At 37.6% G+C, this 20,782-nt stretch overlaps 1 protein-coding gene across 6 annotated transcripts in view; it reads right to left on the bottom strand.

Annotated features, from left to right (window-relative positions):
* DCTD (dCMP deaminase) overlaps positions 1 to 20,782 on the bottom strand; it is a 60,238-nt gene that overhangs the window by 15,159 nt on the left and 24,297 nt on the right. For 3 of the 6 annotated variants that reach the window (XM_053940887.1, XM_053940891.1, XM_053940893.1), the window contains one exon: positions 611 to 716. In XM_053940887.1, the coding sequence (XP_053796862.1) occupies positions 611 to 716 (106 nt within the window). Of the gene's footprint in view, positions 1 to 610; positions 717 to 4,652; positions 4,742 to 20,782 lie in introns of those variants that run through there. The other 3 variants (XM_053940889.1, XM_053940890.1, XM_053940892.1) reach the window with 3 other exon arrangements.

Below are 20,782 nucleotides of genomic sequence, written 5' to 3'. Positions count from 1 at the left end.
TCTTCCTGATTTTTTTCACACAAAGGAAGTCTAACAGGATGACTGGATCCTGCAGAATAGCGTGTTTCAGGAGCTGTATCAATCACCTGAAATCAATATTGAACAATATTGAACAGAGGCACATGAAACACATGAAAAATGGAAACAGACAGTGAAGCATAGGGAACAGGGGATCCTGAGGGACGAACAAACTAGAAGAAAACTCCAGTCAACCCAATAACAAATTCTCTTACAGGTGAGGAAAATAAACTTGTAAAATGTTGTGTCGTAAAAAATTACACCCTAAATCTTCCAGAGGAGTTTTATTTTTATCCTCCTCTAAAAGTGACTATATTTACTGGAAAAGGAGATAAAATGCATACGTTGTTTTAACTTCCAGATGAAAAGATGATTTATAAAACTCCAAGCTACAAATGTACACCGAATTATACATATGAGGTCAGGCCCAAAAAGAGAATTTCTGTAACAGAAGGTGCTGACTATGTCAAAAATTTAATAGCTATACACTGAAATAACTTTTATTACGAAATTCCCGAAATTGCTATGTGTACATCTGATGTGATAGGCAATATAGATTAGGTTATCTTATTATTACATGTTGCCTTCTTACCTGAGAGCTTGGATCCTTGCTTCTTTGTGCTGACAGAAAAGCTACTGCCATAAAATATTCAGGCCATTCCAAATAATCCTCTCTTTTTTTGCAGGATGCTTCACTGCTGAAACAATAGTTTATAGAAAAAAACAACCATCAGCAAACACCACAGTCCTAGAGTTACTACAAATTGTATTATTTCAATGTGCACAAGTTTAAAGTAACCAGGATCAGAATGTGGCTAAGACCACACATTCACTAATATTTTGATAGTAAATCCATCAGTTTTAAGTGCTTTCCAGGAACTTACACATGCAACATTTCCTTCCAAGGAAAAGGCATCCAAGCAAGGTTGCAAATTGCATTTTTAGATAAGAAGACTGAGATATTCAGAGCACTGAGCAATTCCAAGACAGAGCAATTTATCCTTTATAGATAACATCTTGTGTATTTCTAAGGTTCGGGTATATCATGTACTGCCATTCTTCTCACCCAAACAACATAATTTTTTTTATGATGACTGTGATAAATGCCAACCTCTAATCTAAATTATTTTGTACTTCTGCCTATAACAAGTGCTCAGTAGCTTCCTATTTGGTAACTTCCTCTGCAGGCATTAATTTCTGACCATATGGTTATCACTATAAATTTACCTCTTGTTACATTTACCACCAAAGATCTGAGGCCATTCCAACAGTTCCCTGCTAATTTTCTCTTGAGATTATGTCTTATGAAGCCTTCTGAAAACTGACAGGAGATGAGTTCAAGAACTTCTCCTTTAGATATAACATGTAGAAGTGCCACAAAAGGTTGCTTCTTTCCCTGCCCTGAAGGGTAGATTTGGGGGAAAGAAGAAGGAAAAAAGGGTGATACATCTTTTTCTCTTGCCTGCTTATGGGTGAAAGCCTGCTTAGCCCTGTTGTAAGACACAACAGGGGGATTTTTGTGCTTTTCAGCTCAAAGAAAAGAAAAGCAGACATCTCTCTCTCCACACATACATTTAAGCTTTGAAAATTTCAAACAAAAGATCAAATTGAAAGAAATTTCCCCCCAAACTCTCTCACCTATCATTGCTACCACCTGAAAACCAAACCAATGAAACATCTCAAATACAATTATCAGCCTATAAAAATACAACGGGCACAGTATTTTTCTTCTTGGGCTCCTCTTACCAAAGACTACAGTTTAAGACCAAGATACCCTTCTTGTGATGTACAGCCATGCAGAAAAATACATCACAGGTAACTGCAAGCAGCAAGACATCTCCTAGCAACACTAGTACCGACACTTTCAGAAGACAAATATTAGAAGGCAAGTGTTTAGTTAATCATTATTTTTATAACTAAACCCACCTATTAGAGGCTTGCAGTTAGCTTGTCATAAAGAAGTTTCATTCTTTGAGTGAAAACAATGATAAAACTGTACTTTAGAAACCTACAATATGCTATTTACCAAAGATAAATTGCTGGTTTTGAATAGTCTGTATGTGGCACATTGCAAGTTAGCAATTTTGGCTTGTTCTTGGAATGAAGGAGGATCACCTTTAAGGCCACCATCTCAAAGTAAGGAGGGAAGAACACACACTCTTGATGTAACCCACACACCTCTCTCACACTTTGACAACTTCACAAATAGTGCCCAGAACTGTCAATTGTCAAAGCAAATACACAAATCAAGCATATGATTCTAAAAATGCCCAAACTGATTGAATCACTGTAACTAAAGGGTTGGGGCTATATCCTACCAAGAAGGAAAACTGCTCAGAGAAAGAAGAGATTAAGGACATATCTTCACACCACTCTGTGTCAAACTGAACTTTGACAGGTTAACTAAAACATCAAGAAAATGTTTCAGCTATATGATTATTTAAAATATCTCCAAAAAAGGGATTTACGAAATCTAAACTACAACTGGACTTTCAATGATCGCTCCTGGCTAAGTGTCATTCACAGTGATGTCTTTGGAGAGGGATAAAACACAATGTAGAACTACACTGAATAAAACATTCTGGGAAAAGGGCCCCAGACAGATAGCAGTACTCTGAAGTAAGAGGTCATGAGATCTCCTTTTGTTAAATTATTCCCTAGCAGCTTTACTTATTCAAAACATAACAAAAGCTAGTATTTACTTTTCTAATAAATACAGAACTGTACGTAAGTGGAGGTCCCTCAGAGCACCAACTTCACAGGGAGAAGAGCATATCTAAAAAATAAGCAGAAGGCTTACATCAAAGAGAACATAAAAACCCCCCAAAGCCCTTACTCAATTACTTCTACTTAACATCACGGTATTTGGCAAGACAATTCCCTCAACTCAGTGCACAAGAACTCAAGAGTGTGAAATGGGTATAAACCACTTATTTTTTGATTGAGCAGAAGCCAAGGCCTTGGCTACCAGTCAAGCACACACACGAAAATTAGTTTATGGATCTGGGGCAGCTGATAATCTTCTTTATGCTCATTTGCAAGTTCCAGAATTGCATGAATGAAAGCTACTCTAGAAAATACTATAGCTAGCTGTAAAACAGACAATCAAAGCTTACCCTTAGCATAACCCATAAGAACTTCTGAACAAAAATAACAGAAACTGAAAGCTATGAAGAATACTGCTAAGAACAATGGGGGAAAAGAAAAACCTGAATTTTAGAATAATTAGTAGTCTATAGAAAATTTTGTAAAGGTTATTTCAAGGGAAAATAGAGAAAAAGATTCTGTAACTAGAGAACACTGCCTCCCTTTTCACTTCTTTTTCATCCATCTAGGGTTCAAGTAAGCTGTGACACCATCTGAAAAAGGAACAAATGTCATTCAGCTACTTAAAAAATGGTCTACCATAACAAAAATTTCTTTTGATAATCCTAAAACAGAATTTATAATCTCATTTTTTTTGCATACGACAATTATGACAGTCAGCTATACAACAATATTGTACAGCTGGAGAACTGGGGGTATCAGATCAACTTCCCACTTTTTTAAAGTTTTTCCTCTGCTTCCTTATCTTTGATGTCATGTGCATTATATTACAACTCTATTCGAGCACCATTATTCCCCAGTATCATACTACTGAAGACCAACTGTCAATACCTTGGCATTGAAATCACAGGTAAAAAAATGAAGCATTAAAAATAAGTATCTTCAGCTAAGCTCTTGTTCCCTAAAAGCCAAACAGGATATGGGCTCTTGATGACCTTTAAGACAAGCTTCCTCTTTAAATCTCATTTTTTATGATCATTACAAGATTAAATGAATGTGGGATTTCCTTTACTTGAGGCTTCTCATTTTTCCCCTCATATAGGTACCGAGATAGGGTCATTACATATTCTGTACTGGGAGGGAAGGTTTTCAAAGAGAAAACTACATATTTCTTACAGAAAAACAATACTCAGTGCATTGCAAATTAATTATAGTCACAATTATCTTGGGAGATAACCTATCAAACCTGTAAAGATAAACACTGTGTATGAATACTGAGCCTCAATTAAATAGTAAAAGAACACTTTCCTTCAGTGAACGTACTTCACTTTTACAGAGACACTTCTGACTTGAATTAATTGCCTATTACTCATGCCGGAAATAATGAACACAAGACACCCTGCCTGCTCCTTTTCCTATCCCAGCGATTAGGAAGCCCAAGTAAAACAGGCCATGCCCCCACCACAGAGCCTCTAGGGGCTTCAGGAAACGCTTGCCCACCGGGATGGTTTTCCCCGGCACGGCGACGGCCGGCGCTGCCCGGGGAGCCCCCGGCTGCGCGGACCTTCCTCTCCTTGCCTCTCCGTCCTGCGCCGGAGGATTCCAGCTTCCCTCCCTCCTTCCCTCCCTCCCGTCCCGGAGGATTCCAGCTCCCCTCCCTCCGGCCCTCAGAGGCTGGGGTGGCCGCACGGCGCGGCCGCGCCACCCGCGGCCGTCGGGCCCCGCCACCAGGGCTTCCCCCGCGGGCGGCAGCGGCCCGGCCGGAAAAAGTTTAGTCAGCCGGCGTGCGAGGGGAGCACGGTGGCGGTGGGAGAAGGAGCCGCGGGATGGCGGGCGGGAAGAGCTTGTGAGGCCCTGCACTCGCGTACCCGTTCTGCTGGTGGCCGGGCTGGGCGCCGCTCATCCTGCCGCGGCCACGCTGCTTTCGCCGCTCAGCGCCTCAGCGCGGGCGGGCGGGGCCGGGGGCGGGCCGGGGGTGCCGGCTTCGGATGCGCCCGCAGCGCCCGGGAGCTGATCCCGCTGCCACCCCGGGCTGCTGCGAGCCCCCGCGACACTATAAACCAGTCACTTGAATGTCTGTTCAATTTTCTGACAGGTGTTGCTTCTGATGTTATGCTTTGACACAAGCATGCGGGTTTTTGCCCTGCTCACGCTCGTGAGATAAATGCTATTTATTAAAGCTTGCCATTAACATATTAAAACGTCGAAAAATCTGAGGTCTTATTTGTTCTCTGGATATAAAATTATGAGTTATGGTTTATTTATTATGGCTTATATACCTCCAGCTGCTGCTAGGTCGTAGAAGTCTCCCAGGATGCACAGGTGGCTGAACATACATATATATATAAAAATCCCATTACAGTGCAAAATAAGAAGTATGATAATAAATGTTAAATGTTCGTATGGTGTGTTTGTGTTCCTTGTGTGAGAAGTTGCCTATCTTGGCTGGCTGCCTGCCACTAGGGCATGCCTTTGCGGAAGCACTCAAATGGGAGCAAGGTACACATGTTCGCTCCACGGGGCTGCGAGGCATCAAGACTGCCCAAACCCAGCCGAACGTGACCAGTTCGGTTCCCACTGGAGGCAGTGACAGGGGCAGCGAACTCCGTGATGGACAAAAGGAAAATACTTGCCTTTGAGAGCATCCCCAAGAGGGGTTTGTGTGCGCAAGCCATGGGTTTGCACTGCATGTGAGCTGCACCACTGATGTGAATGTGGTCAACTGACATGGCTGAGAGAATAGTTTCCTGCAGCCTGGTCAAAAATCTTCCTCTTCATCCAGGAGGATGCTTAGGTTGGAAAACAGGACATTTTTGGGAAACAGCAGTCCCTTCTCAGGAGCTGTCTTTATAGTTCCCCCTTACTGACTATATGCACACCAAATTGCACAAGTGGGTACCTTACTACACCAGCACGAGTGCAAGAAGATGGCTAAGCCAAGGAATCTGCCATGCCCATAGTTATTTTTGAAGCTATGCCAAATCAGAGAGATCCTGCAGTGATCAACACAGAAGAGCATATTGCTAATATGTTTTCATATTAAGATTGCTATATCAGTCAGCTTTTTTTTTAGACAACTGACAAACTATCAAATATGAAAATGTTATTTAATTTCACAGATATTCCTATTCAGTTGTAACCAGAAAACTTGGCAAAAGCAACTTGTTATACTTCAACTGACAAGTTTTCCAGCCCTCAGAGTGGGAAAACATAGCTATTTCAGTTTGCAAGACTTCTATTGGCATAATTTCATATGGACAACAAATGTTCATGTATGGTTTGTTAATGAATGAAAAGGAGCTATTTAAATACAAGAAAAGAAAACAAATTTAATGAAAGTAGCATCACTCAGGAAAGCATGAGACTGAAGATGAAATGAAAAGCCTGATGATGGTTGATCATGAAGACAGTTAAAGAGCACTCAATTAATCTGGAGAAAAGAAAATAACATAATTCCATTCAAAAAGTTCTCTACTATCTGTGTATCTGTTTCTGCACTCTTGAAGTATGAATTAAGATAGTAGCACTACAATTATCCATTCCAAATTTGTTATTTTTCATAATTAGGGTTCTGAGGATAAACCCATAACATCTACTAACTACTACTACTACTTACAATACAGCAGTGATATATGGCCTGAGGAGGAAAAGTTCTAGTGGAATTTTAGTTAGTAGACTCCTATAATGTTGCTGTGACACATCTTCTGGAAATCTTGCTACATTTTTATTTCTCCTAGGTTTTTTCAAAGAGTTATACTGAAAACTTCTCTTGTGGCCAAGTCATGACTGTTCCTCTGACAATGCACTATTGTACCTGACATAACAGCCTCTTTCTTTAAGCACACATGGGAAGAAGGGTACCTTCTTCATCTGGACTAGGTAAGATTTAGGCCAGGATCCTGTGTTCTAAACACAGGGCTGTGTTGTGGGTAGGTAGCTTGACTTAGTACAGGTGTGGGGCAAAATCATGCTGCCTGGCAGGTTCCATAAGACTTCTCTGGCTGTTGCCTGCTTTACAAAAGCAGAAACCACCCTGGATCAGCTGTCTAAATCCTCCTCTCCATTAACTCTGAGATCCAGAAGCTTATTTGCACCTTTCCTCTGCCTCAGAACCATTCAGATCTCTGTGACAGAACTAGAGGGTTCTAACTCAAAGCCCCTGTTAAGACAGACAAGCATTCAAATAGGCCAAATTTCTTTTAAATTTATGTCTGAATTCTAGGCCTGTGCTTGCACGTTCCTCTCTTGTTCCATAGAAGGAGGATGTATGTTAAAATCTTCAAGTATCTCAGGTAATCTTTCATAAGTTATTTTTGTTTGTGTCTCATTTCCTAGCAAGGTCCCTAGTGTGGACTATCATGACTTTGCTGGATAGATGTCAATAAACAATCTGAGCTGATTACAAATACTTTAGATGCTCTTATTAACAAAAAGCAATACAAGTTTCAAAGACATGCTTAATATATAACCATCTGTCAAGTTGCTTATATTTTTAGCTTACTTATTATGAAACATTCACATCTACCTTTTGTCAATTTTGATAAAACCAAACTTAGTCGAGTTTGGGGAACCCCCAGTTTACAGACACCCTCACCCCCCCTTTCTTGCTGCTTGCCAACAGACTCTTTTAACTCTGCTGGCAAGCAAGATCTCTCCCCAAATGTACCATATGTATAAGTTGTTGCTCAGAGAGTAATGTTTTCTATTTGGCAGAATATGGAGCATGAAATTTGGTAGTCCACCCTGAAGTCAATCTCAAAACTTAAGGGAAAAGTAAAAAGAAATTGCTAATGAGCTGTTGTCTTTTTTTCTAATAGAATGAATTTTTCAGGAACTAATTACTAAGTTTGAAGAGAAAGACAAATAAATATGACAGTATGTCTTTATATCTTCTCTATCTTACAGAGAAGTGATTGCTCTTGGAGAGAATAATTTTCATAGCTAGAGAACATTACTTTTTAGGCAAGACTCATCTTCTAAATATTTTTCCAAATAGGAATTTCTACCTGAGTTAAACTTTTCCATCCATACTTCCTTACAGTCCGAGGAGCACATTAAATACAAATGCAGCTGCTGGTATATGCTGCAGTTCTGAATTTCTATAGATGATCTAATAAAGAATATGAAGTTATGGCTTCCTCACTGCTCAAATAACATTTGTTGCAATGTCAGGCTTTGTAGTGTGAACAAAGTCCTATTTTGGAACCCCCTTGCTGGAAGACCTAAACAGGATTAGCTGCAGAAGCTTGTTAGCAAACCAGCCCATTAATAGACTGCAATCAACTGTTATATTTTTATATTTTTAAACTGTTATATTTTTATATTATATTATTATATTAGCATTTTCTGTAGGGAGCATAAGTATGTCAGAATTACTATAGGATTTTTACATTTAACATGTTTTGGAACTACTTATTCATAAAGATGGTAAGAAATGCAACTTATTACCAACCTTTGATTAAAACCAAATAGGATGATATCATAGTGATTACAGTGCTGATAGAAGCCTGTTGTAGATTCAGCATTTTCAAACTCAGCTGCCAAAATTCAGGATATTGAAATCTGTTTTTAGATGCCTATCTTTTTTAGAGATTTATAAACATTGAATGCCAGAGATTCTTGTGCATGGTGAGTACCTGTCAGAATTAGTCAAGCCAATATGAACGTATTTTTATGCTTTTCATGTCCTAATAGGAAATCATTACTCTTCTCTATTCTTAGATTTTGATGGCTTATTTATTAGGTTACCTGTCTATAGCATCTGTTCCTTGAAAACTAGTGTCTAGTGTTAGATTTAAGTTTTCTTCCTGTCCAAGTGAGATACTATTTTGAATATCACATTCTGAGTCTTCCAGAGAAAATTCTGCAAAATTTCCGAAATTCAGAATTTTTGCACTTTATTCTGTCTGGGATCAGAAATGAGTGTATAAATTATTCTCTTTAATCAGCCTTCTGATTTTTTTATGTCACATTAAAAATTTATGGACATATGGTGATTTCCTAATTTTGACTGTTTTCTTGTTTTATTCATACTTATGGTTGTAGTTATAGGTAAATATTGTCTTTGCAGTACCTTGATCACCTCGTTTTTTCTTTGGTATCAATATATTCTCCAGCTAGATTTGCCCTTTCTGTATGCTGTGTGTTATTTGCTGATGTTTTCTCTGTTTGTTTTTTCCTTATGTTTGTATCTGTCTCTGACCAGTCCTCTAATTTTGAAACTCCTTTTCCATTCATACTCCCCCTTGCATCTGAATTCCCATTTTTATGCAATCTCATACAATTTCATACCAAATCCAAAACACAGCACTGTACCAGCTGCAAAGAAAAAATGTAACTTCATCCCAGCTATAACCAGGACAACAGGACACAGAAAGATGCTAGAAAAATGGAAGATATTGCACATGATCTTTTTTCCTATCTCCATCCACAACTGGAAATCACAGATAATCTCGCTAAGTTGTCCTTTGGAAAGTAAACTGAGACACAAAGTCTCAAACTGCAAGTCTTCTGGCAATCCTAGTGATTCCTTCCAAAACATGAATTACCTTCTTTGCCCCCCACACTAGTCACAATCACAGATACTCCCTAGTTAGAAATGAGAAATTAATTTTCTGCTTTTAGTATAAAATTTCACTTTCTAGGCATGCTGCTTCTGGACTCAGCAGCTGCCTACATACTTCACAGCTTTCTATTTCTTCTGTTACCTTCCCCTTATTTTCAAGGCTATTTTTAATATCTAAAAAGAATATCTTCTATTTCTGTCCCTTCTGATTTGGCAAGATTTTCCTGTGATGATGTAGTAGCTTTTCTCACTACATCATGAATTTTTCCCAAGTCCCCAAATCTCTTGCAGTGTATCAACTTGCAAAAACTCCAACTGGAAAATAACATTATCTGTTATCATTACATCAGATACATTCTGAAGATAGAAATTTTTACTCTTCCACACAAATGATATTGAATACATGTATCCCTTCATATTTGGGCAAACTAGTTTTCTTTTCTTCTCCTGATACAAATTCCACTTAGACTCGTCTTTTTTAATTCAGTGGAACTTCTGTCCAACCTTCTTTTTGTTTATGATAAGCTTTGGATTTCAGCTATAGAGAATTTTCCTATTTTAGGTATAATTTCCTGTCATTTATCTTAACTGTATCTTTAGATTTCATTACTACAGCATGTTAATCTTCATATAAGAGCTGCTATACAGAATCATTTTCTTACATCTTTATATGGGATTTAGCATGGAAGGTTTAAAGTAAATGTGCTAAATCTATTCTGTGATAAGAGATGAATTACCCCTTCAGCTAACCTGTGGATTGGGGCCGGGGGTGGAAGACAATATCTCGGTATTCTCAGATACACTGGCTAATTAAACTAAGTTAAAAAAAATAAAATAAGCTGTTGCACTCACTCTGGGTTTCTCCTGTGTCTCACCTCAGCATAATGAAATCCATTCAACCTAGTTGCCTTTCAAATTGCCAGTACACCCAATTCCCCAAATTAGCATCAAATGCATTTTCCTTCCTCAGTGGGAGGATAACTGCTCTGTCCCTAGGACAAAACACCAAGAGAGCAGTGAGACACAAGGCACCTTCATTTTGTAACATCCTGAGTGTTAGCTTGGCATAAAGGCAGAGGGAACTCAGGTGCCACTATCATATTATATATGACTACTTTTCATCTCTTCTGCATTCTGGCTGTTTCCTAACCTCATTGAACTAATTACACAAGAGCAGCTAACAGCCACACTGCTCTAACTTATCAATAATGAAAAGTGAGCTGGAGCTGTCAGGAAATACATTTGACATCCTAACTTGGAAGAACAGGAACTCTGTGCTCCCTCTGTAGATATGAGGGGAAATATAACCATTAGTAAACCTAATTTATTTCATAAGCAGAGTTGACAGCATGATTCCTTTTCAATATTTCCTGGCACTTTCCTATTATGAGATTCTGCTTTTAGTTGTCTACATCAGACAAACATGATTTGTTCAGACTGAAATATCCCAAGCTGAGCACTTGCTACTACTTAGATTATTTTTTTTATCTTTCAGTTTGTATCCATACTTTTTATGCTATTATAACTTTAAAACCATTATAAATAAAAACATATTCACATTAGAAAGACATTGACTCAGGCAAAGACAGTATACAGTAAATGAGGTGTTTTAGCATGGAGCCACAGCAGCTCTGAGCTATACAAAAGAGACGATTAGGTAAAGAAGCCAAAGAGCAGGATGTGATTTTTGAAGTAGGGATCATTAAGGAATTCAAAAGTGGATGGGCTATAGACTGTGAAAAGGGAAGACAGACATTAGTCAAGATTTATCCAATTCTTATTTCTCAGAATACAACAAAATGTTTTTAGGGTTCAAAGTACTGAAGAAAAACCGTCTTTTGAAGCCATCCTTCACAGCAGCCTAGGGAGATTAAAAAAAAAAAAATAACAGATGTGCTTTATTTTTTTCAAAACTGAGGAAGCAAAAGGGAACTGATATGAGATATTCCTCCTTTACAGGAAAATAAACTAAAAAACTCCCTATTATTTCTACAAAAACTTTAATAGGTTCTATAGGGACAGTAAGAAGGAGAACTCCAAATCACTCTGCTGGTATATATGTTCTCTGAGGTGAGCATTTTTATGCAGAAGATAAATGTCCTAAACAGGCAAAAATAAGAAACAGGCCAAAAATCCTAAGAATTTTATAAACTTTGTGAAAACTGGCTACTCTTGTTAGGACAACTTTTTAGAATAAAAATATTTTTTATGCAGTGTCTGTTAAACTGACTTTAGAGGTCTTTTAAAGGATTAGAGAACAGAGGATTCTTGTTGGAAGATATTCCATGGGTCAATTTCTTTGTGCATTTTGTGTTAGAAAATTCTTCAGTGTTTTGAACAGCACTTCAGCTGATCTGCAATACAAGAACCTGAAATTAGCACACTAAGATCAATATTGAGCAATATTTTGTCTCTGAAAGAAATTCACTCTGACAGAGAAGAGTAAGAGCAGTGTAAGGAAACGGAGACTCTGGCTAAAAAGCCGAATACAGAAATCTCCTACAAAGCAGTACAAATTAGTTGATGTCAGCAGAGCAAGAAAACCATAGTGACAGAACAAAATGTTATCCAGGTTCCAGAATACTTTATTATCTCCACCCTAGGTCACTAACCTTCACAAGCTATATCCATCAAATTTGATAGCAGTATATATACTCACAGCTGAAGCTAGAAGGTGCAGTGCTTTAATGTACTAACGATGTACATTAAGACACCTGGGTTCAAAGTCAGTTTATGACAGGAACAAAATGAGTTTGTTGGTCTCAGCCTGCACTCTAGTGGACAATTGCACATAAACCCAATCCTGAGAAGAATCCCAAGAATTACATTTGTTGGCTAAAACATATGGTGAAATTAATATTCTCTGTACATTATTAAAAATAAAATATCTTTGCTCTTTGTGCTATTCTGAAACACTGCAAGATGAGACATTTTCATCAGCATGTCTTTAATACTGTGTTCAGTATTCTTGTTACCAGGATTTGAAAGAATACAACAGAAGGTGAAACACTACAATGAAGGGAAACAAAGGCAATAAGATGCTTCTATGTTAGGGGGAGAATGGAGATATGTTGACATTCTGCCATAGCAGACATATATAATGTTTTGTAAACATTTCTCTTTATTTATCTTTTTTATAATAAAAGACACTGAGAAACAAAAAAAAAAAATTGACACATGTAATAATGATAAAAATATTTTCTTGATACATAATTAGCCCGTAAACTCAGGTCTGAAAGACATCTTAGAGGCAAGACCTAAACAAAACTTAAAAAAAAATATGCTGTTACATGAATAATATGAATAGCAAGGTAAGATAGTATTAAAGGGACTCAATACTAATATGAGGGACTCAAAATCTCGTGATTCAATATATACAACACATTGCCTTAAGCATGGGCAGAAATTATGCCCACAGATGTTTTTTTTCATTCATGTACTCCATACAATGTTTACACATATTTCAGTGGGCAGGCAGTAGAATGCTGGAGTTTCAGGTTTGTGTAGTCTGTGGTATTTCCTATTTGAAGAAATTAGCTGCAAAATGTTGTCTGGAACTCTAACCCCACTTCAAGTTATTGCCCTTTATATTACTTAACTTCTTATCAGTCAAGCAAACACTATCAATACCCAAGCATTTACAATTACAGTCATAAGTCAACTACAGAGGCAAAATAAAAAAAATTATTGAGTTATCCTGTCTTTTCAAAATTTTATTTAAATATAAAAAATAAGTTTGTTATCACTAGCTTAAAATTGACCATTACATATTATATATATTATATTAACATAAATATATATTACATTAACACAGTTTTTTAGAGTCTTGTGATCTATACTAGTCCAAGCTAACCTTTCCCTTATTTTTGATCATGTCATCTACCTCATTCATTTTCCAGAGTGTTTGAACACTTCTACAGTTTACAAGCCTACATTTCAAGATCAAGATATATTGAAAATTCTTTTTTTATACAAATAAAGGTCACCTTATGGTGTGGCTACAGTTTAGCATGTTTAGAATTCTATATTTCTAGATTTTTCATAATTAAAAAGCAGTCTTTGTCAGTTTTTTAATGACAGAGCAGTCTCTCTGACTGTATTCTGAATCCAAATTTAGAAAGTCATCAATTTTTGTAAAAAATAATATTGCCCTCAATTTAGTGAAGAAATGTACCTCTGGATAAACTTTAAAATGCAATTAATCAAACATGAATTTCCTATGTCCTCTCAGTTACTATTATACTATTTGTTTATCAAAACTCTTACTTCCACAGTGCTTTCATAATTATTACTTCTGATTATTTTATTCCCAATCTTCTGATAGCTCATGGTTTTCCAAAAAGTTGAGCCAATAAATGTTAGTGTGAAAATATGCATTATCATTTACAAAGCCCTCACATTTTTTCTAGATTTTGTAGATAAAAAGTGAATTTTAACTACTTTTTTAAAAGTGAATGAAGTGAATCTGAAAGACTGTAAAATCACAAAGCAAACAAAGCCCAATTTTAATCTCTTGTGGAAAGGAGCTGAACTCATAAATTCTGCTTATGCAAAGACAACAATATGCTTCCATGAGTAAAATCTTGCTCCAAAACTAAGTTTTAATGGAATAGCTTGACAAGAATAATTTATTTGAAGATAAAAAAATAATTAGAAATGTTAAATAGGACCCAAATTTGTCAAGCATAACACAGAGGAATTAAACAGCTAATGCTCATATAACTTCAAAAGAATTTGAATTATGCACTTAAATTCAAATTTGTGGCATGAACTAAGATAATTACCACGAAAACAGAAGCTTTTGCAGTCAATAACAGTCATTGGATTGAGTTTGTCAATTTTTCTGAGCTGACAAATGAAAGGTGATAGCTGCTGAAATGAGCTGTGGATTATATGAAAAGTACTACGGTCTGTAAGAGCTAATGCTTTTATTCTCAAAGCCTGAAGTGGAAAAAAATATTAATAAAACCATTCATATCTGGCTAGTTTTAGTGCATCAAGTACCCAGGAAAGAAAGGTTTCTTGATAGAGGTAGTCTTTGTTTACACTTGGCATTAAACACAGCTTTCTAAAAATGTTTTTCTGCTCTATTCTCCTGATAATTCAACAGCAGTAGGACCAAGAAAACCTTGTCAGAAGTACCAGCTGCTTGCACAGAATTTCTGTTGTACTCATGACCACCCGCTGGCAAATACTAATGCACAGAACAAAAATAAGTAAGATAGCTATAGCACAAAATGGATAGTGCAGGAAGTGGGATATAGCAAGTGTACAGACAGAAGAGAAATCCCACCCATATACTAGTGGTGCCTCACTGCTGCAGAATAAATAAATAAAACCCAGTATTTATGCTATGCAAGATCCTAATCTTTATTTGTGATCTTTCAAAAGAGCTTAAAATCCTTTCCTTTCTGCAGAGCAGAGATCTGTGCATTCTAAAGGAGGAACATACTGTAACCATGACTATATATTCCAGGGATATAAACCACTGAATGACAGCTCAGAATCAGTCAAAGCTGATCAAAGCCTCAGGAATTTTATCTCCCCAAATTCTGTGGGAGCCCACTGTGACAAGCTTATCTCTTTGATCCCAAATTTAGAATATGTCAAAAAAGGTTAATCCTACATGTTTATTTTCACACTTGACAATATTTTTTAAATTAAAATGGTAGGCAGGACCCAAGCTTTCAATTTTCAACTTTCTCACTGGTTTCTGACTTTCACTTGGAAAGTGCCATGGCACAGAGAAAAGTTCTAACTTTTGAATTCACCTTTTGGCTGAAGTATTTTCACCTTTTCTTAAGGTCTTCAAAAGGTTTCTGAATTGGTTTTCAGAGAAATATGAATGCTTAAAAACCTTAGAACAAACGACTTAAAGAGTGCCATGGAAAGGAAGTGAGAAGAACTCCCGCCTGTTTCTATTTTTACACCTCATTATTTTGAAAAGTTGTTGATTTTTTAATGCTGTAATTGAATTTTCTTAGCCATGGTACAGATATGGTACAGATTTTCCAGACCATGGTACAGATTTCCCAGACCACCTTGGGTACAAAGGTATGGTGCATCCAGACAAGCAGGTCATCACCCTGAGCAATGGATCTTCCTACAAGCCTGACTGGCAGCTGAGTTACCCAAAGCTGATACTCCCTCATATGAGGCTGATGAGAGAGGAACCCTACACTTTCTGCTCAGTCTCGTAATCATTCACTGCAATCTCATGGTTATTTCTGCACAGAGAACCCAATACTGGGCCATTCCCTTTGGCTCTGCTGGCCCTGGGTGTGCCAGACTTGTGACACACCTGGATCACTGAACACCTACCATGAGGAGTTGTCCCTGGTGCTTTAGCAGGGAAGCTCAAGGCGAATCTACAACCTGACTGTGCACAGCATCACTTTCACTACAACTGTCACTCCAGACATGACACCAGTAAGAGTGCCACAAAAATACGAATGGGGACAACTGTTCACTAAAACTGATAGTGCTACGAGGGAGGGAAGCACAGGGTGGCTGCATGAATTAAACAGCCATAGGACTAGGGGAAAAAAGCAAGGGCAAGTAAGCACACAGAAAGTCCTAGAAGAGCACATATTCCCCCATATCTCCCCACATTTTATTTCTTTGTTCTTTACAGACCCAGCTCTGAGGAAAGGAACCCTGCCAGGAATCTCCTTGAAAAACCACTAGATTAGATCATGGTCAAGGAACAGCTAGGGCACTTCTTCCCTACAGTTCTGCTGTAATTCAAAAAAGAGTAACAAAGTAAGAATGAGGAAGTTTGCCAAATGAAGAGAAGGGCAGCTCAGAGTCTCAAGGGCAAAGGAAGCTGGTGTAACTAACCAGCAGGGTAAGTAAGGCTGTTAGAAGCAAAAATCTATCTTTGAAAAGGCTGAAGTCATGTTCAAATGACACAAGAAGAGTTACAAACTCTGCAAGGTTAAATGTGAAAACATAATAAGGCAGACCAAAAAGCATCTGAAGAATACCTAACAAAGGAATCAAAACTAATATCCTTTTCACTACAAAACACATCAGGAGCAGGAGGTCTGCCAGAATCTGTAAGGCTAGTTTGTTTTCATGGCATAAAAGAGTACTCAGAGAAGTCAAGGTCATTGCAGAGAAGCTAAATGAACCCTTTGCATTGGTGGTCGCTGTGGAAGGAACTGGGAAGATTCCAAAATCAGAACCCTTCTTGGCAGGGAACTCATCTGAAGAGCAGTCTGAAATTGAAGAGATTATGGAATAAATAGATAAAGTGAAAATCACCAGGAATATATAGTATACACTCCAAATTTCTAAAGGAACTCAAGGACAAAAGAGCTGAATTACTCACTGCAGGGTTTAACCTATTGCTTAAAATTGCTTTGCTTCTGGAAGACAGAAGATGTGAAATCAAATTTTTAGAAGGGTTCCAGGGAAAGTCTGGAAATAGTAGGAATCTAAGTCTGATGAGTACAGGACAAATTACTAGAAACTTTGATAAGAAACAGAATCAGGAGACACCTGGATAGATCTGATTTATTTGGGAAGAGTTAGCATTCTGTTGAGGAAGACACTGCTTTACATTTCTGACAGTTTTTCAAAAGAGCCAAAAAGTATGTGGATTATATAGGCATGATGATATTGATACAGCATATTTTGATTTTCAAAAGACATGAGTTCACGTTAGAATTAGGGTTTTCTAAACCCAAGTGCCTACAAGGATGGTAAGACTGAAGGTAGAAAAAAAAGACCACCAAGACAGGACTTGGGGATGCTGGTTTATAGGGAGCACATTATGTGAGGGCATCCTAAGCAAGTTCAGCATGGTCTGACACAGGCCTTGGGGCAAGACTAAGGAAAAATTATTCCAAAAAGCATGACTCTTGTTCTCAAATAAAGGAAAAGGCACAGAAAAGCAAAGGAAATGAGAAACTGTGCTGTTATTTTCAGTGTTTTCAGGTGTAGCTCAGTAAATAGGATTTTGTCAATACAAGTAAAAGGCCAGACACTGATAGCGACCTGATAGTGCTGGGTTTCAGGAGCTGTCTGGGCTTGTCTTGACATAGGCTGATTTTAATTTGGGGTTTTCTTTTGTGTGTGTGTGTGTATGACAATCATCTAGTGGTCAAGAGGGCATTGCCTACCTGGCTTGACCACAGTCTGTGTATACTTTATATGGTAAAAGCACAACTATTCCTTTGTAACAGTGGCTTTTTACATTGAAAGGAGCTGTGGGGAAAATTTCAGACTTGAGAATCATCCAATCATCCAATGAGAAGGATGCAGACTGCTATTAAGAAAACCCAAGCAGATTCCAAATCAGAGGAGAAAGAAAGTCCTACTGTGAACACTGAAGTCTTTCCATCAAAGGACCCAGGAGGCCAATGACATGTCCATTTCTAAAGCAATCTTTTTAAGGAAGATGGAAGTTGTTAACCTTAGGACCCATTGGGACATGCAGAAGGTGAGTACAGCCTCACAGAAAGTAGGAAAAACAAAGTTTATAGGAACAATTTCAGCTGTATTGCTAATGTATTTTTTCTGCATTAATGGGGTAAATTGTACCATTAGATTATTAAAACATTAACAGGATTAACATTACATTTGTACCTCCCCTTTTAAGGCATGATCCCTTGGGCTAAAGAGCCCATAGGATTTGAAAGTAACATGAGTACAGCCTCAGGTTATGGCAAGTCATAAGGTTAGAAAAACTCGAAAGCTTACAGAGGGTGATGAGGCTGAGGGTAGAAAAGGGACTCCAAAGAAATGCAGGACATGTGTCCAGAAGATTCCTAGGTAGAACGTTATTCAAGGGACCTTAAGCATGCTAGGAGGCTTCAGCCTAAGCTCAGTGTTAGCCTTTGACAAAGTTCAGAAAAGGTGGTTGAAAAGAGTGTGCTTCTTGATTCAATGTGGAAGAAAATGTCTGGGAAAAAAAGACCTATCACAAGTTATGAAATGTATGTATTTATCTCAGAAGCAATATCTGCTGCATTGCTCTTTATAAAGTCATAGAATCATAGAATAATTTAGGTAAGAAAAGACCTTTAAGATCATCAAGCCCAGCCATAAACAACTTCCAGCTCCACTTTTTGAACCTGAGCTGTGGCTAGGCTATGATTAAGGTTTGTTTCAATGCAATCCTGACAGGGATGTGGGGACAAAGTAAGAACTAGAAGCCCCTGGGAGTAGAGGGCAGGCTAAAGGACCCTGCATCTTTCCAAACAATAATAGCTTAAAAAGGGAGGCTTCCTGCATGGATAAGTAGTTGGTTAAAAGTGAGAGCATCAGAGTAAATGTTCAGTATTCATAGTAAAAGAGGTCAAAAGTGGAGTTTCACAGTGTCTGTCTGAGATATGTTTTCCAGGTATTTATAAATTATTTTGAAATGAGAGCCAATAATGAGATGACAGTGTGTGCTGGTGATACCATAAAATTGATACTTAATGGAACAAAAGCTTGTTGGGAAGAACGGCTGCAGTGCCAGAGACCAGTGAAGCCCCTAAACATACAAAACAAACTGTGTCTCCTCTTTGAAGGGAGTGAAAGAGAATATGCCAGGAGGGACATCTGCTGGTCCAAGATTATGCAGAGGCAGATGCCAGCTCTGTCACTTCACTATTTGGCCCCCAGTTACAACTCCATCTGGTAATGGGTCAAGGGGCTTTGGGCTTGTGTAGTCCAAGAGATCAATTGTCATGATGGAAGTGCCCAGGGGCCAGAAAGCCTCCAGAGTAATGTTAGGATGTATCAGTCAGTGTGGTAAAAGCACTAAGTCACATGAATGGCTGGAGAACGAGCCCTCTAAGGCTCTACCAACTTGTGCCGCTGGCTGTAGTGGTCACATTTATGAAACCATACTTTGCATATAGAACACATCTGTCTCTGCATGGAGAGTCTCAAACTCAGGCTTTGTTTCTTGGATTTCAGGAAGCCAACAATGAAGATGCTTACATTCTCCTCTTTATTTTTGTCATTATTTAAAATCTGTATCCACTAATAAATCACAAAGAACAGAAACACAAAGTATGCAAGGAAAAAATTTTGTTGCTAACAAAGTTCTATATTACCTTCAACATGTCCCCAAAATTTTCAGTGAAATAAAACACAGAATATGGCAAAAGTCTCAAATCAGACTTCTTTTCACCATGAATCACTGTGGAATTCATTGGGGCTTCAGTCTCAAGACTTCTTAAAGGAATTCCAGTTTTAAATATATAACAGACTAATAGGTTGGAACAGTAATTCTTCTTCCATCAAATTTAATGGGTACTTTTTAGATTTCATGTGTTTGTGACATTTTTGCAGACTCATATTTCTTTTGTTATTTTCACATTGCAACAGAGTCGCACCCCAGGGTACTCTTTGAAACTGTAACCGATGTAAAAACTTGACTGGCAGATTTTCATACACAAAATATATGTTTCAGGACATTTTAAAGTATTTCTTGATAGAATCTACTTTGTTCTCTATTAGGCTGTAGCTCATTTCTGTTATGTGAAAACATATCTTTGTATTGGGTACAGTACCAAACACATTGCTTTATGTACTGTCTGCAAAATGTTAAATATTGCTTATGGCACTATGACAGGTATCTAAAAATACAAGAGGAACATTTCTATTTTGGTAAACTGCCCAGATCTTCCACACAAATAGAATATTTAATAGCTTGGTGTGAAGATTACCAAAATGGAAATTATGCACAACAAACTAGATTTGTTTCTTTGGGAAAATGACAACAAAAGCAGACAAAAGTAAAGAAGCATATATTATTCACTTGGATTCCAAGGAAGCTTTTAATCCAGTACCAAATACATTATTAATGAACAGAGTAAGAAGTAAGGAAGTAATTCTCAACTGGACAACAAACTGGCTTGCTTTTAGAGTCAAGGAATGGCCATAAATGTGAAATGAAGATGACCAGTGCAGAGAGCTTAGCATTAGATCCAAATCTTCATCACATTAAAGAACTGGACAACTGACAGAACTTCAAGGTGCGCAGTTTCATGTGTGAGGAATGCAGGTAACAGCTGATCATGAACAGAAACAAGGACAACATAGTTCGAATTCAGTGGGGGAAAAAAGGTGGATTTGTATATGCTAGAAAAGTGAAAATTTATAATGTATAAAAGTTAGTATGTTAAAAAAATAACAGAGATTATGCCCTAAATTATGGGTTGTACTGAGCATGTCAAAGACCTTGTGGTATTCAATAAAAAGCTTACAATATCAGGTAATTAGATAAATTATTATATTAAATTCTGTTCAAACTATTTGGTAAAAATGTACAATACCGTTAGTCATTCAATATCTGGCAGCAGCTAGAAAGGACAAAAACTATGTACAGAAGATGCAGAATGCTAAATCCAGACTCACAGTACAAAGGAGCATGGCAAGAATTGAAAACTACAATATTAGTTTGAATCTGTTTCAGGAAGGCAAAAATTAACA

Source organism: Vidua chalybeata, chromosome 4 (assembly GCF_026979565.1).
Source record: "Vidua chalybeata isolate OUT-0048 chromosome 4, bVidCha1 merged haplotype, whole genome shotgun sequence".
NCBI classification, from domain to species: domain Eukaryota; kingdom Metazoa; phylum Chordata; class Aves; order Passeriformes; family Viduidae; genus Vidua; species Vidua chalybeata.
Note: the sequence above shows the minus strand (reverse complement) of the source record. Positions and strands in the feature narration are given on the sequence as shown.